The 13,007-nt window shown below is 39.3% G+C and overlaps 1 protein-coding gene across 9 annotated transcripts in view; it reads left to right on the forward strand.

The window, feature by feature from the left end:
• tns1b (tensin 1b) overlaps positions 1-13,007 on the forward strand; it is a 229,803-nt gene that overhangs the window by 91,953 nt on the left and 124,843 nt on the right. For all 9 annotated transcript variants that reach the window (XM_050048049.1, XM_050048047.1, XM_050048053.1 and 6 more), the window contains exon 3: positions 6,104-6,141. In XM_050048049.1, the coding sequence (XP_049904006.1) occupies positions 6,104-6,141 (38 nt within the window). The remainder of the gene's footprint in view (positions 1-6,103; positions 6,142-13,007) is intronic.

A 13,007-nucleotide genomic window follows, 5' to 3' on the forward strand; every position in this document is an offset into this window, starting at 1 on the left:
TGTGTAGCATACCACAGACCCAGAGTCAGATAGCAACCAGTGTTCCACACTCCTCATCATCTCCTCATTTTGACCAACTCCCATCCCTGCTGTCCTCTCATTTGCTTAATGATTGATGTGAGCAGTTGTTGCACCCCACTCTATTATTCATCCTTTCCATCTTTTCTCCAACATCTTCTCTTCTTCCTGGCATCCTCTTCTCTCTCCTCATCTTCTGTCCCTCCTCATCACTGCTCTGCTTTTCTCCCCCCTTCTTCCTTCCCTCCACCAGGAACATTTCTGCTCTGTTTATTCTCCAAAGCTCCAACTTCCTAACAAGGTAAAGCCTAACCCGAGCTCCCTGGGCTCGGTGCTTTCACACCCAATATGGAAGTCCTGCTTCTTCCCATGTGGCCCAGGAGTGTTGTTTACTGGGGACTCACGTGCTGGGAACGGCACTGGACATTGTCCTGATGGACAGGCACATGGCTTTTATGCTTATCAAGCAAACAGCCAAGTATTTTTGAATGTCACATCTATGGGTGCATTCCATGTAACATATGTCACATCTAGTACGTCAAAAATACTTTGTGCAGGTCTCTGTGTGCTTTCTATTTTGTGTCGTAATTATACAAAATAGTTATAAATGTGGTGTAAAGTACTCTGGCACATGTGACAAACCCATCAGGACTTCACATTAAGGGCAAAGACAGCTTTTAAAACCTTGTAACTCCAGTTTTCTAATCAATTCTACATTTTCATCTCAGGCAATAGTAGTGCCAAAACAGCTTGTCTATTGACAATTGTGATACTTAGTCATTGTTAAAGGATTTATCAAACAGAAATCGCAAATATTAGCTGGTTCCAGATACTTAAGTTGAAGATTTATCTGTTTTCTTAGATTTATATGGTCATAAATGGAATATCTTCGGATAAAACAAGCTATTGAAGACGTCACCATGAGCTCTCCAATGGGTATTTTGTAATATTTCATGAGCTGAATGATTATTCAGCTATTGGATTAGTCCAAACACTTGATGGACAAAATATGGAAAATAATAGTTGCAGTCCTATGGAAAGGTTGCTCCTCTGTGAATTGATAAAATGCTTTGGAGCCTTGGGATACTCAACAGTTGACCAGAAATATGAAATGCTAACCTCATTCATTCATTGTCTTGTTCCAAACTCAGTATAATGTAATGTGTTTCTTTGTGTTTGTCAAAGTCTGTGCCCTCTGACAGACTATGTGGGTCATGTTGTGTAGAAGAACTCCATTTGGTTTGACCCTGGGAACTCAAGTACTTTTGAAGATTTGGAAATGTGTATCCCGGTAGGACTTGGTGGTGCCACCCACAGCTGAAGGTCTCTAATTAAGAAGTCAAACTGACTTTCTAATGTTACCCCCCAAGTGCAAATATAGTCCTGCGTGTGCTTAAATAGAATCTAACTGCACCATGATGTAATTACACATTTGGCTCTAAAAAGGAAGCTTCTCACTTTTTCTATACACTCCTTGTATACCAGTGTATTGAAATAGAAGTCAGTTCAAATTCTCATCTCATGTACGTCCAACAGTAAACATAACTTTGTTGTACGCTTGATGGAAGTTATCAGGTTAATTGAATAAAGTATGGCTGCATGTCACCCAGATACAAGTCTCCTCAAAATGAATGAATGATGCTGCTGTCCTGGAAAAAAGGAGATTCAGATGTCTGCTGGATAAGATTCAAGGTCTTGTAGTTGTTGGTGGACCCCTAGCTTGCTCTGAACACTTAATCTCTGACCCTGACCCAGGCCAAGGGCTGTTTAAGGTTTATAAGAAGCTATAAAGTTGCAAAGAAGTGCAAATATTAGTTGGCAATATTAGACGAGCAGAACCATAAATACCACATTAAAAGCAAGGAACAAGTACAAACCAAGTCTATGACAAACTCAAGTCGATTAAATGTGTTGATAATGATTTAGCTTACCTAAACTAAATTAGACAGTCAGTCCGACAAGTTGCAAAGGAGCCTTGGAAAGATCTGATCTCTACTCTTGCCCTATTTTGACAGGCAGTTTAGTGATATTCCCCCAGTTGCATTCTTGACCAGTCTTGACCAGAGTCCCCTTTGTCCAAATTCGTAACAAGACTGAGTAAAAATGTGGTTAATGCTGAGATGAGGTCTTCAAAAATTCTCAAAACTGCTGTGAATATATGATAAGGTTCTTCTCTCAAAATTGATTTGCAATGTTAGCACTGTTGATAGCTGTTGCACTTCTTTTATTAAATCAGGTTGTGCCAAGCAGTCCGTCAAAGATATCCACTGGGTCGTTTGAGTTTATTCGGCCCCAATATAGCCAGTGAACTGGCTGTACAGATGTTAGCTGTAAACGAGCTATCAATGGACACACTGACCCTGTTTAATGTGAATGTATTTATGAATCACATTCATAACATTCATAACCAGGATAAGCATGATTTTTTTCTGCTCATGTTGAAACAGTTTCAGCTCCCAGGGACACGTCTTCTCCGGGCGAATTGTCTAACTTCAACTTTCCATTGACTTTGTAAACAATCATGCCCTGAGAGGAGGGATTTTTCACAAGATACACTAGAGCACATGGTTTTAAAGACGAAGGTCTGTGTTTGAGAAATATCTTGTGTGATTAATGGACATACATCAGAGATAACAAAGTGTTTAAGAAGCGTACTGTATATCTGAGGCAACAAAGATAACAGGGAGTGCAGGGTTCAGAAAATATACAACATAACACAGATATAATATAACATAGGCATGATTTCCACTCTCACACAATGTGAGGACTGGCCACCTCCCAAATTCATATCAGTGACTTAACAACTAATCACAATAGATATTACACTTGCTTTGAAAAATGTGTCTGGAGACAGGAAGAATAACTCATTACATAAGGTGTAGGGTGTTCCAGTAAAAGCATACAGTCTTCTCCTTTATTTGGAAAGCTTATGCCTCGGCACACTGAGCTGTATTTTGATTCTCTGTCCTTCGAGGGACTCAAGCAATTTATGAGCGGCTGGTCCAGGTGCTCTCCCCCATTGACCCTTATTTGTAGACCCAGTGGGAGTCCAGAGGGAGGGCTCGGGGCAGAAAGGAAGCTAGAGAAAATATGTTGAAATTCAATAGTAGAACAATGTCTTCTATCTTGCTTGATTGTGCGCTAGATTGTAATGAATTGCTTTCAACTCTGTCTCCCACATAACATAGCACTCTGTGAATTCACTGATAAAAATGCTTGTTTCTTTAAAGTAGCAATAAAGAATATTTTAATATTAATATTGGCTCTCATAGCCGCTTGTATGTCAGCCATATGACAGACAACCACAGACAATTATTATCTGACTCTATAGTTCCCCTCAGTTCTACAGAGCTTTATAGCACCTTTTAGCTCATTGTTTTAGTTTTAGGAAACAAAGTTTTGCTGTTTTGGTTTAGTCTTACCACTCTCATCAGTGTTGATTCCAGCTAAAGCTGTTTTAATAACAACAGATCTGATAAGCCCACTAAACAATCCCAGCCCAGCGCCAAACGACAGACACACAAAATTAGCAAGTAGCTGGTGAAAATAGTGGAGCATTTAGCAGCTAAAGAGACAGATATTTTTCTCAGAAGTTAGTGGAGTCCAAAACAAAGCTGAAAGGTAGGCAACTATTGGACTTCCATTTTTCATTTTTCTAGTGACTGATCTGAGGTCCCCAGAGAAATCCAAATGACTTTTGTGAACCCCTGACTTCCCATCTTGCGCCACCAGTAGGCCAGAGTTTTCACTTTTCCATCCAAATATTGCCACATCTATTAATATTTGGTGTAGACATTAATGGTGCCTAGAGGATGTGTCCTAATGATCCCCTGAACCTTCATGTTGAGCCTCCAGCATTTTGTCATCTTCGATTATGACTGAAGTGTCACAACAACTATTGATGTAAAATTTGGTTTGATATTCCCATCAGCCTCAATTGCAGCTTAGTGCTATTTAGCAAATGTTAGCATGCTGACAAGCTAAATGAAGATGATGACCATGGTACAAATTACACATTAGCTATAAAGATTTTTTATTGTTCGCATGATAATGTGTACATTTAGCTTAAATTACCACACAGAGCTATTTTCCCTCAATTACACCGACCCGGTCTCACTCCAAAGTAGTCGAAAACTGACGCTTGGTCAGTGACTTCCAGGGTCAGACACCCACAAAAAAAGTTGTGCTTTAATGGCGGCATGATGCTGGGCTGGTCAGCGTTATTGTTGAATGGCTCTCCGCAGCGGGGACACGCGGCAGAACAACAATGAAAGTTAAGGTGGCGGAAGTCCGAGTAGGGTGGGAGGAGGGGTGGTGGATGGGTCCAACAATCTCTGACTTTCACCCTGGAAGCTGGTGTTTCCTGCATGATTGTAAAGCCAAACCCTGCTCTTTTTAACTAAACCCAACCACGTGCTTTTGTCGCCGAAATTCAACCATGTGCGTGTGTTGGCTAAATGTAACCACAGGCATTTGTTGTTTCAGAAAAAAAAATGTCAATTTGTACTGATGTAGTGCATTTACTTTGAAAGAGACTGTATGCAAACTGTACATTTTCTGTAAAAATGGAAGTGTATATTAAAGTCAGTCAAAGCATGTAACAGGCTGAAGTTGACAGAGCGTCAACAACCAGCGCACCCAGGGTTCTTTGCACATCGTATGTTGATGTGGAAAGTCCATGACCAAATGTCAATATGTGACGAGGTCGGAGTGAGATTGTATTGATTACACAGACTGTTAAATTTAAGTATTCGAAATATTATTCTCGAGATATGGATGGGAAATTCTTACCCACGGTTTCACTTACTCTTCAAGCAACCCAATTGTCAGAAAAAACTATTGGCATTGTATATTTATGCAAACAACAGATACATTCCATTTGCATGATATTATGTAGTGGATATGTTTCAAAGGAGTAAAAGCAGCAATGTCTCCTTAAAAAACAACTGCTGTTTTTATGCCACTGTGTTGGCAGGAAAAACATTGTCGTCGCTACAAAACACCCATGTTTGGAACCTAAAAAGTCAGCAATGTCTCACTAAAACATAAACGCTTTTGTTGTTTGTTGGTCTTGAGCAGTGGTCTGCAGCTTGGCAGGCATCACTCTGAGGTGAAACACCATCCATCCCCTCCAACTTCAGATGACAAAGTCAGCTCATTTGCTATGTCACTTTAGAAAAGTTGATGTGATACAGATGAAATGTGAAAATGTCACATATTCATGGTTTGCAGAAACACACAATGCTGGCATTTTCTTCAGGCAAATGGGCTGCTTCAAGAGTCTTTGAGCTGTAGAATTTCATAATCCTTATTGTCTAAAATCAATGAAAAAACGTTTTCCAACTGCAGACCTGTAGAGAAATAAAGAAATATCACTTCAGTTTAGGAGTTAAAGGTTTAAGGTTGGCCATTGTATATGTGTAAGAGAGACTAGATAAAGGTTGAATTACTTGCTGGATTAAAAGCTGTTTAGTCCGGAAAATGTTGTGCTATGTTCTAACTGAGAGGGACGCAATGGTTCCTTTATTACGTGCAGTTGAGTTTTGTCTATATTGTCTTGATAAGCATCTCTTTAGAACATCTGTGCAGCTGTCTGTAAAGCTCTGCTCTGGTGTGGTGGACGAAAAATATGTTGAAGCTATCATTCATCAGAGCAGTTTCAGTCAAGTTCCACATGTTATCACTGACTTTATGTTAGGCTCTATGTTTGACGCAAGAGTACTCTACTGATCATAATCTCAAAGTTAATTAAACCAAACAACACAGACGTCAGATCCTTTAGTATTTCATAATCTCGCAGAATAATGAATTAAGTCTTTGATAGGGGGCCAGTGTTCAAAGAGCACAAAGCTAACATTGGGCCTTGAGCATTAGCCTGCTAACAGCAAATGATATTTGACTTTGACCACAGAACAAACACGTTGTGGAGTTTGAATGAACCTCTTGCTTTTTCATACCTCCTTGACAACTACTCAATGTCATGATTCATGCTGGACCACAGTGTTTGGATTCGTCCGCAACGTTTGGGGAGATTTTTATGAAGTGTGAAGTTAATTTTGTTTTTCACTTTTTCTGTTTTCTCCAGTGTGCCGAATAGCCTGCCACAAGAAATGTGAAGTCAAGGTAAGAGTTAAACTATTTTGTATTTAAACACACACACACACACACACACACACACACTGACAAAAAGGATTAAAAAAAGCTTTTCTTATGGTTTTATGCATCAGACATGTGTTGCTTTCTACATGGAGAAGAACACAAGAAAAATCTGAACTTGCCCTTTAATATCCATTTGAGCTTATCAGGAGGAAATATTATGTTTTAGGTGGAGTCAGCTACTCTTTGGTATGTGCGTGTGTCTGAGCGTATATACATGCAGATGTTGGGGTAGGTGGAGTTTGAGGAGTTTATGTTCTCAAAGAATCTTAAGAATGTCTAAACAAGTGCTCTTTGTACTAGAATGTGTTTATATTGGACAAACTCTTGCATCTTGGAGATCACCCTGCGTCTAAAAATAAAAGACCTCTGGATGGAGCCATCACTTGATTCATCTTGTTTTGGAAAGGCAAAGAGCACGTAGAAGAACATGGGAGGGAAAACAGATGAAGCTGAAGTTCCTGCAGGGTTGTTAAAAAGGGAAGGTTGTGTGTTTTTTGTGTGTAGAAGTACAACTGCCATGAAGGTTTACAGGAACATTTGCACACATGAGCACGTGAATACACACACACACACACACACACACACACACACACACACACACACACCTATGTATATACACACCCTTCATCTGGTATCCATTATTGAAATGGGTGCTACTTGCCAGCTTTGCCCAATCCCTCTTTTACTGACAGGAAATGCCAGGGGTGCAGGGCAGACCGGCTATGCTAAATACGAGGTGGGGGCTTTGGTCAACCATGCAGGACAGGCAACTAGTAGAGCAAAATGATTAAAATGATAAGCCGGGCCAATGCCAGCTTTCACATTTGTCTCTGCATTGCAGTATTTTAACCGTTATCCAGAAAAAGTGCCTGTAGAATTGGAAGATTTAAAGGAATACTGTACTTCACTTGCAAAATTACCATTTGTATATCAAATACTCACCACATGTTACCTTGACTTTGTTGTTCTTGCATGCCTGAATGACGATGAATGAATCCAAAAAGATTAAAAAAGAAGGCAAACACTTCTCAATTGTAGTAAATGGGAACCACATTAAACAAAAGCAAAACTGTAGCCTATCAAAACATCAGTTTAGAAACTTTCATGCAATTAATGAAGAATGTTCACCTTTTTTGGATTCTCCATTCACCGTGTAGGCATGTTAGAAAAACAAAGTTTTCCTCACAAATTGAAGGTAACACATAAAGATGGTCATTTTGCAGTTCAAGTATTCTTGTGACGACTGGGTTCAGCAAAATGCCAAATAAAACCCCAATGTATTAACCCACTAACCTGTAGTGGTATCTATTAGGGGTTGGGGGAAAAAAGTTGATACAGCATAGTATCGCGATAGTTTTATGGGGCAATATTGCATCATCATACAGTACCAAGTATTGCTTTTTTTATTGTGTGAATTATTAATTACAAATGAAACTTTAGGGAGCCTACTTGAAAAATATAATCAGCTGCTTTTTCAGTCCATTAGATACATTTTGCTGCTGCTGCAGAAAAGACTGAAGTGAGATAAAAGACTGAAACTTATCTTATTGGATAAAATAGATGTTGACAAAGTTTTCTTTTGGGGACATTATTTGCAGTTTAAAAAAAGGTAATAAATCACAATATAGTGCAATAGATTTTATCGCAAAACTCAGCATATCGTAACACATTCAAAATCACAATAATATTGTATTGTGACTGAAGTATTGTGATAGTATCATATTATGGAGCCTCTGGTGATTCCCAGCCCTTGTATCTAGGCATGCAGTGTTTTATTTTTATTTACCCAGGTGCTGAAATATTATGACTCTTACCTACCCTGAGGTGGGGGGCTGCTTATCTCTCTCTCTTTTTTTGTTTTAACATGACTGGTCTATTTTTTCTTTTTTTCCCTTTGCGTGGCTAAGTAGCACTCCTTCAATTAAAAACTGAATAGAACAGAAAAAAACTGAATACAGTCTGTTTAAAATTGATTAAAATGAACATGCAGCATAGGCAATGCGACACAGCAGATACATTTTTTGGGGTGTTTATAGATTTCACATGAAATTAAGTCAATCAGATCAATGCATCAATGATCCTGCAGTTAAAACAATCCAGTTAATTAATTCAGTGTCAGGTAATAAAGCCCAAGCCTGCGTTTCTAAACTACAGTATCACTTGACAAAGCTCAGTATGTGCACAGAAGGTGGCACACAACTACACACTACAAAAGAGGGAGTCTGTGTCGCAGGTTAAAAACCCTGCTCCGCCCTACCCAAGTGTAGCGTCACGTTTGTGCTGGTGTATTTCGGCCAGTAGAAGGTAGGAAAGTAGTTACAGTGAAAACTGCTTAAAGTTGTTACCCTTTTTGAGTACTGCTGTGTGAATATATTTTTCCAAATGCAGAAGTTGTGGGTAACTGATTTATGCCTGAGGTCCCTGTAATGACTCCTGTGTGAATAGGTCTTATTGAGGATAAATAAATAGGGTGCAAAATGTCTCTTTTCCTCCATGTTCAAGACAACCCACTCAATTTTTTATGTCGCTGTAGTGCAGAACAAAGTGTGATGTATGAAAGCCTATGCTCCATACTTGTTGATAACGTTTGAATTTCAGGAAGTCACAGGTCAAATTTGTGGGAGGAGACGTTAAAGGAGCCCAGAACATACTCCCAGTGTCTATATATACAAAAGCGAAACTTTCCATCTCCAAAAATCACAGCAGCATTTCCTTTTCTAAACATTTCAACCCAACATGTCATAGCTTTGGCAGGAAGCAATTTGCTAACAAGCCTGAGATGAAAAACAAGGGAGTGACCACGACAGGGTCAAGCTTGATCACTATCGGTACTCAGTCAGGCCTACAAGACCGTTGGGTACATTTTTATGAATTATTTATTTTAAAAACCAAATGAAGCCCTTCTTTATGTTCTGTCAGTCATATATGACCTTACATGTTAGGAATCCAATTCCTGATCATAACTCTCAGCTGTGACAGTTATCCCAAGTACACACTACAGTTATAAATCTCTGTCTCAAGATAAGACTAATATGTGGCCCATATTTAACCTGGCATCTGCAAACAAATGGTCAGACCAGTGTATGTGTGTGTGTGTGTGTGTGTGTGTGTGTGTGTGTGTGTGTGTGTGTGAACACATGTGTCCCTCACCCTTAGGTGTGTTTGCTCACACCTGGAGGTGAAAAATGCTTTAAATCTTGTCAGTAAGATTTCACTCCTGGGTGATGACAGGAGAGGCACAGAGAGCGTATCAGGTCACCCTGGAGATTAACGGGGGATTTCAAGGTCAGTTTTTCCCAAATCATGGTACATTTGCGCTGAATACCCTACCTGTCAATTTTTTTTTACGACTTCGTCCTCTACTTAAACTTGACCTCTTTCTTAAAAAAAAAATAGTGCTCTGCTGCTGTGAGCATTAATGAAAGGTAAAACCTTACAAGACTTAAGAGCTCTTGGTGTGCTCACGTTAATTTCAGCCATACAGTGCAACGGTGGGCACAGCTGAAGCTCCGGCCTTGCACCTACCATTAAATAACAAAGCTAATTAAATGAAAGTTCACTCTGTTCACTTCAGTTGTTCATAATGGGGTGAACCCTGTTTTCTAATCATTCACAAATCACTGACATCCTCTTCCTGTTTTGTACAATTATAACACAGACACTCAGTATAAACATATTGTAAAAAATATTGTGCCTCTCAGTTGTGGTCTGTGGTCTCTGTTGTTTATGGCGGCAACACTCACCCTTATCACTTTAAACCCCAGGCTCTTTTTCTCCTCAGTTTTCACTCCCTTCATTTACAGACTTTTAGCTGAGTCCACCCTTATTATGTTACTTTTATTCATTTGAAGTATAGAATTGCACACAGAGTTGCTCCTGTCATACTTTGGAATTAGGGCTGGACGATATGACCAAAATCTCATATCACGATATAGGTCATTTCATATCCCGATAACAATACATATCATGATATAGCACATTTTAATCCAATGAATAAAAAGTACAAAAACGTTACTAGGACGAGGGAAGGACATTTCTCCTTGTTTGATAACATTACGATGATTTGGGCATCCGACTCATTTTAAAGAAGACGAGAGAAAAAGAGAGAGAGAGAGCAGCTGTCGTTGAGCAAGCTAGAGAGTGCGTGAAGAGAGAGAGCGCTGGTAGCGAGAAAGCTGGTGAATCAGATCAATAAAACATTATTTTCTGATTGTTTCACAGCGGTTATGTTCTAAAGCACAAACACGCCCACACCTCCGCTCAACACTGAGACTGTACTCCGCACCACCTGATTTGGTCTGAATATTGTCACCGTCTTGGTGCTTGTCTGCTCTTTCTCAGCGCTGCAGGGCTGAACCCTCAGTGTGTGCAACGCAGCAGAGACAGACAGCGGTGGAGTTACAGTATATAAACTCGTTATGTTACTGTAAAAGCTTCGCGAATTAAAAAGCCAAGAAGAGTAATTTATCAGTGTGATCCGTGCAAAAGATGGACAGACTCCAAATGACGAAAAATATTGCCGTAAAAAGTGTAATTTGCATCACAACGATATAAACGATGGAGCAAAATATGAAACGATAGACATTTTTCTCTCGTCACACAATGTATGGAATGGATTAAAAATGGCAGCTCACCCCCTCTGGACAAGTAGACAAATTTTAGGTGACATGCATGTCATGTCACACATGTCAATTACATCACGTGACATGGTCATTAATGTAAAGAAGTATTTCACAACTGGAAATTGGTGCTACCTGACCAGAAACAAACAGAAAAAGGATCAATTTGCTATAGCGACAGAAGAATGATTTCAGTTTTCATTGTATTTGTACACTGAGGGAAACCCTATTTTCTAATCGTTCACAAATCACTGACATCCTCTTTCTGTTTTGTACAATTAAAAAACATTTCACTTTCAGTTTGACACTCAGTATAAACATACTGTAAAAAATATTGGATCATGGAATTTGCTATTGCTCAAGAGGTAGAAAACCTACAACTTAAAATTTAAATTTAAGTTTGCACATTTAGATATAAAAGAACAGAGAAAGAGTAAAATTAATACAGTTTACAGGTGAGGTAGACCCCCAGAAAGGGCTTTTCTTGGTACCTCTCCTAAAGGGAAGAATGAAATATACATAGATTAAAAAATACAACATGATGCAAAATAAAATGTCAGTAATGATACGTATCTTCCACACAATCAGCACTACTGAGAATAAATAAACATAACATCAAATAAATCAGTACTATGCAGAAACACAGCAACCACACAACACAGTGATGATTTATGCAGCTCCATATCTTTTTGTCATCGACTCACCTTTTAGTTTCTTTTTGTATTGGGACAGAGACATAGAGTCTGGTAAAAAGCTCAAGTTCATGTTCCATAGTTGGGTAGGTGACATAATGTGATGGCGGGTGGTGGTTGGCTTGCTTTTTTTTAACAAAAGATCTGTTATCATATGTTATATGTTTAACAGTAAGCTAAAACATGTTTCTGAAAACATTTGAGGTGAAAATTACGCAACGTAGTAACAAAATCTTGGTTTATATTTGATCAGCATTGCTTAGTTTTACTGTTTGATCTCAGTTTTTTAGCCTCTGTTTTCACTATGCAGTAAACAGTATTGCACCCCCTTCCTGATCGCAAATAATCACTATTATAGCTAAACAGGGCACTTAATTATGTTTCTATAAAGATTTTAGGCAAGAAATAGGTGGTGCAGTAACATAACCCTGGGTTATATTCGACCAGCGCTGTCTATATACCTTACCATTTGATTGCATTTTGGTCTGAGTTAGGGTCTGTCCCTCAGTCCTCTTCTATACTTTTTATGTCTGTGGTGGCAGCGCGGGTGGCGGGCAATATGAAAATGTGGAAGTACAGCCAGCAGTTTGAGCGAGAGGGGGGGAACAGGGAGAGATGGAGGGAAGTTTACCACAGTTGATTAACACATACTACCCACATTTTTATGATACAAAGCTGGTTGAAAATTGGCGAAGCATCCCTTTAAGTTACATACAAACGTAGTTATTCTTACTCCAACCATGATCTTTTTCCTAAACCTTACCACTTTATTTCGTTGCCTAAACCTTAAGCAGTTTTAGTGACAGAACCTCCATTTCACCCTGCATGTAACAAGTAGAAATTGACTTGCAGTCCTTGTGCGTCCAAAACCGGAGGAATACCTTGAGCATCATAGTTTGAGGCGTAGGGCCACTGACCAAGTTGCTGTATTTGAGGAGTTGGGAGTGAGAATGTGTTGATAAGCTAGAATCAGCTAAAATATGAGGCCGTTGATACACTGGTCAGGCTCTGCTGGGTTGGAAACACTTAAAGTCAGGAATAAGCTGAGGTGCTGAGTACAACCTATTAGATTTCACTGATCCTTCGTTGCCTGTCAAGTGTGTTTTGAGAAGGAAACTACCATGTTCCACTGTTAATTAGGAAGGAGGTCTGAGAAAGCAAAGTGGAAGAACATGAACACACTCTCACTCCACTAGTTTTTCATTATTCGCTCCAAAATGACGAAGCATTTGTTTTCATTTTTCCCAGCTCCTGAAATTCTGCGAATGCGTGTTTGGAGAAAAATCCTGGGTTTCTTAGTGCTGGCTGACCTCCGCTGTGTGTTTTTGTTATTTCAGATTTGTTATTTGTGACCCTTTCAGTATCTTTCATAGAGCATAACATGCCTCAGTAAGAGATCTGCTGCTTGCAGCTTGCTGATGGATATGTCCTTATTTTGCTCATCATGTTTGCCAAGTGAAAAGCTGCAAATTGCTTCTTTGTGTCGCTGGATGAGGTAACAGTCTTAATAAGAGTTCTT

The sequence above is a fragment of the Epinephelus moara genome, chromosome 7 (assembly GCF_006386435.1).
Source record: "Epinephelus moara isolate mb chromosome 7, YSFRI_EMoa_1.0, whole genome shotgun sequence".
Taxonomy (NCBI): Eukaryota; Metazoa; Chordata; class Actinopteri; order Perciformes; family Serranidae; genus Epinephelus; species Epinephelus moara.